Source organism: Arachis ipaensis, chromosome B07 (genome assembly GCF_000816755.2).
Source record: "Arachis ipaensis cultivar K30076 chromosome B07, Araip1.1, whole genome shotgun sequence".
NCBI lineage: Eukaryota > Viridiplantae > Streptophyta > Magnoliopsida > Fabales > Fabaceae > Arachis > Arachis ipaensis.
The window spans coordinates 122,618,254-122,623,217 of record NC_029791.2 but is presented as its reverse complement, the minus strand read 5'-3'; the positions used below and the strand labels follow the sequence as shown (position 1 = coordinate 122,623,217).

General features: G+C 31.7%; 1 protein-coding gene across 1 annotated transcript; it reads right to left on the bottom strand.

Moving 5' to 3' along the window:
* LOC107606205 (vacuolar fusion protein MON1 homolog) lies at positions 921-3,917 on the bottom strand. The gene is made up of 7 exons (XM_016308219.2): positions 3,552-3,917; positions 2,945-3,077; positions 2,784-2,875; positions 2,352-2,433; positions 2,195-2,259; positions 1,392-1,650; positions 921-1,204 (listed from the first exon to the last, which is right to left on the bottom strand). Exons 2-6 carry the CDS (start codon positions 2,957-2,959, stop codon positions 1,560-1,562), a joined length of 345 nt encoding a protein of 114 aa, XP_016163705.1. The 5' UTR covers positions 2,960-3,077; positions 3,552-3,917; the 3' UTR covers positions 921-1,204; positions 1,392-1,559.

Genomic DNA, 4,964 nt, shown 5'->3' with positions numbered 1-4,964 from the left:
AGAAAAAGAAAAAAAAAAATCATCCTTATCTCTCATCTCTTCAACGTTGATTCCCCTCTATTTTACTATTATCATTTTTATCTCATCCTCACTCAGACATACACTAAGTTACAAAGAGAAAAAGAAAAACAAAGGTAAAAGAGTGAGCATGAGAAACGAAGTGAGAAGAAGAAAAGAGAGACCTCATACTCATCAAACTTTATCTTCTACCTTCACAAGAACAAGACATGATCTCAAGAAACTAGCTCCCACTATAAGAAAAATATTAAGTACTGTCGGATTTACCGACAGAAAAACAAAAAAAATCCATCGGTACTATGTTTATCATTAGATTTTCAGTCTGATTAAATCCGACAGTATAAACTTCGCCGGTTAATGTTGATCGTCAAATTTTAATGTCTGTCAGTAATTTGTAGCGAATTTAGCGTCAGAATATGATCACTATAAGAAATTACTGGAATAGCGACCGATTCTAGTGGTCGCTAAATCGGTCATTAATTTAAAAATAGCGACCAACTAGCGACCGATTTTCAAACAATGTTACTAAACTAGTAACAAACAATATTGGTCGCTAAATCAGTCACTAATAAAATCGGTCGCTAAATGGCGACCGCTTTTTTTGTCGCTAAATTGGTTGCTGAGAAAATTGGTCGCTAAATAGTGATCAAAGCGGTCGCTGATAAAATCAGTCACTAAATCAGTCATTGATGTCTGATCTGAAAATCTAAAATCGGTCGCTAAATTGGTCATTGTTACTAATTTCCTAATTATAAATTTTTACTAATTTCACATATACTACTATTAAAGCTTGATTTTCATAAATAATTATATTTCAACAAAATATAAAAAGAATCAAATATAAATCAATTTTTCAAATAAATACAAAAAATATTCACAATATTTATATCGAAATATAGAAATTAAAAGAGACAAAATTTACAAATACATTAAATTTATGATCCAAAATCCAAATGTACGTTAATGGCTTTATGGCCAATGACCCTAATGAGCACATTATAAACTAGCAAATCAAAAAGGACAAATGTGTGAAGAGTATTACAAGAAAACAAGAATTTTATCTTTTTGAGGATAATTATTAGTATTACATGCATAATCAAAGCATTGTGTACATTGATCCAGAAAGCTAGATTTTCTTCATGCAACTTCCCAGGATTTATCTTCTTCTAATCGACTAATAAGTGACCTGAAACAACATTAAAAATTAAAGGGCATGAAAAAATAAGTTAATGAACTACGTACTATCTTCATTATTCATTAATCATTGGAGGCTTGTATCCACGTGCCTTTTCTAGCGTGAATCCAATAAATTATAAAATAAAACATGTGATAGATTAAAAGGAAGAGCTAAATTGAGAAAAATAATTCAATACCTTTTGTTGAAGCAAGTTCTGAGTTCTGCTCCTGCTCTTTCAGTTTTCTCTCGAGCTCTTAAACCTCAATATGAAGTCATGAACAAAGATATTAAATGTTCGTTAGCACAAAAGTTTACTATTTTACTGTATAAATGCTGATTGATCATTTATTGGCAAATGACGACCTCATATTATTTTAGACTCCTGCAACTGATCTTCCAGCTTCTTTTCTACATCCCAAACCTGCATCTTGAATCCTTTCTTACTGGACAAGATCCTACACCACTTAATTCACATTTATGTTTTTCAAATGGTAGAGATATGAGCAATTATTAGGATCAAATGCAGTAATGACCAAAACTTAGTTAATAATATTGAAAGACTAAAAATTCTGCACAAACAAGAGAGATCTAGAATCTATATCTCTTGATTCTTAATGACAAATATCTTGTATAAGAAATGTATATATATTAAGAACATAAAAATAGTTGCATTTTCAATAAAATAACTGCCAAATAAATTTAACAGAAAGCTACTTCTTCAAATGTTATAGCTAGTGATCATTCAATCCATAACAATTTCTAGTTTCCACACCTAATTTCTAGAATCAATACACGACACAACTGAGAACTATACTCAAATAAGAAACCTAGCAGAAACGAAAGTAAAAGCAAACTAACTTAGCCAAATCTTAAAGCTCATATGAGAAACCGCATAACAAATTGCAAAACTAGAAGTTCAAAACCACCCAGTTATAGATAAATTCAACAACAAATTTTCTTGTGAAGGTTGGAATCATTGGATTATGAACAATCATTTACCTGCAATCTTTAAGATGATAAAATGCATCTGAACTAGTGGTTAGCAGCATCAAGTATGTGTCAGCCTGCCACAGGTATATATATACAAAGGCCAGTCATTTGTGGGCATGAAATAAAGTGAGTGTGTTAATGATCTATATATTCAAATTTGACTCACATCAAAATAATGGATATAAGCATACAAAAATGCTGAAGGATTATATCTTGGAAGGCAAACTGGAGAAAACAACTCTGATGTCCTGCATAATTATAGCCCACTAAATAAAATAAGAAAGAGCAACCAGCAAGATGAAGCAAAGAGACACCATCTAACACTTGAAGGATTTAAGTTCATTTGTTGTTTGAAGGTTCAATGGCAATGGATCAACGATAGAGCAAGATTAAATGTATACACTCAGAGACAACTAAGTATGAAGCTGTAAAATACCATGAGATTTTTATGCTACCTAAACAGCCAATCGTTGTATATTGAACACTATTTAAAACTGCATTGTTGTGGAAACTATAGGCAGAATTCTCTTAATGAATGAAATAAAAATTATACTAGCAAAACAGACTATCTGAAAGATAAAATTTGCCTTCTACTTGCCTAAAGGATTCTGATGACATAACAAAGTTGGCCAATAGCAGCATATCATCTGGATGAAGGGAAGCTTTCTGAGCACTAACAAGACTGATTACCTGTCCTCAACTTTTGCTGTGTTATCCTAAATCAGTATACAAATGGAGAAATTGAGTGTAGGGTCAAACCTTGTGCCTGCACATCAGAATTGCAAATAAAACACCTGAATTGGCAATGTCTTGTAAGATAGCACCTGCAGCTTGCCTTGTTGCATATGCTAGAGGAAAACAAGTATAGGCATGAAGAAATGTAGCAGGATTCCTGATATGATCAGACAAACAACAATATGTAGTTATTTACAAATTTACTACTAGAACACAAAAATAGAATACTGGTAAACTTTACATTCTTAGAGTAGAGAAACCAACCAAAGTGTTAATCTTTTGATTTCACAATATTAAAGCAATGAGTTGGTCCAGCAAGTGATAATAGATTATTTTCCAGTACTATGAAAATTGTGAGAATCCAAATGAGTAAACATCCCTATTTTCAGAAGGGCACTAGACCCCTGATGAAGCAAAGAAGCATCTAAGATTATGAAATTAATGCTTTCCAAAAGGATAGAATTAAAACCAGAAGAGTCCTGATAAAAAGTTGCACTAAGACCATGAAATTATAATGCCTTCAAGGTTTCTCCAAGAAAAATCACAAACAAGAGAGAGCATAGCAAAGAAGCAACGGCCACAAGGAGCAAGAGAGTAGAATAATATTACAGCTATTATAGCTAGGATTTACCTCCAATTGTTCAATTTGTTCCCAAGGAGTTTAAATTCAGGTCACAATGCTTCAAGCTCATCTATTACAGCTAACAATCTCTGTTATTAAACATTGACATGCAAGACCCAAAATCACTAAATACCAAATACATAAATACTAAATTAAAACAGAGTTGATGTGTGAGGAGAGAATAGAAAGAACAGAGAAGAAGCTTTAAGATTCTGCTATGTGCAGAGAGCTAGAGAGAGATCTCAATCTTCTATTCTTGCCACTAACTAAACTAACTTCTAGATAAATATGGAGCTAAATAACAAAGAGATATATTACAAATTTAAGCTTCATAATAACTCAGTATATTCAAGGTTTTTTGCAGAAGAAAAGAGAACCAGAAAAACTACCGCAAGTTATTTTCGCAGGATCGTGTGTTCTTCTAGTGAGAAAATCTAATTAGCAGATTTATGTAGTTGGAGAAGATTCCAAAATAGATATGGCGAAAACGCCTTAACAGAATGTGTCAAAATTTGGATTAGGGAATTATTTTACTCAAATTTTTGTTAATGTTTAAAATAAAAATGTGGGTATCTCAATGTCACAATTGTAACATCAAATAAAATTGAAAGGAATAAAAGTAACAAATAAACATATAAATGCAAGGTGCTGGTGAAGATGAAGGAATTGAAACAAACAGGAAATTAAAAAGAAGATGAAGGAAGAAACATGAACGTAAAAGAGAAGAAGACGTAAAAGTAGAGGAATTTTATTAATAAAAACTGGGAAAAAAGCAAAGTACAAGTGTTTGAGTTCAGAGGAATTACTTAAGATTCTCAATTTTACTCTGTGATGCCAGAGGGCTTAGAGCGTTTTTGGGTTTCTAAGTGTTTTCCAAAAGAACTGAACTGCCTACAATATTTTTTTCCTAAAACTCTATTTATAGACTAACCTAATGTCAGCTAACAGTTACCATTTATACACCACTTGCAGAAAATTTGAATTTCTTGTAACTGTTCCCGCACCTCTTGTGAATTTCAAAAGTTAAATAGATAGTTGTTTTACTCAAATTTTAACGCTCCATGTTGATAACTGCTCCTGCATATAGCACGTCCTATAATTTAGGCTTAATTCAAATTTTGAATAAAAACTGCTTCTTTGCTAGTGAATTAGAAGCTTCCCCTAATATATTGAATCTGACTTCATAAGTTAATAATAATATTATCTTATATTTATTTACTTAAAACAAATTATTTTTTCCTAAGTGATAATAATTTTTTGCCTAACAAGATGCCCCCCAAGATTTCTCACTTGAAGATATGCAATGATTGAAAGTGAGAAAACTTAGTTGTTTAATAACATTTTTCTTATTTTTGATATTGAGAGTCAATTGACATTTTAGACACATCCGCTTGACAGATTAAATGCCTACTAGTAATAGAC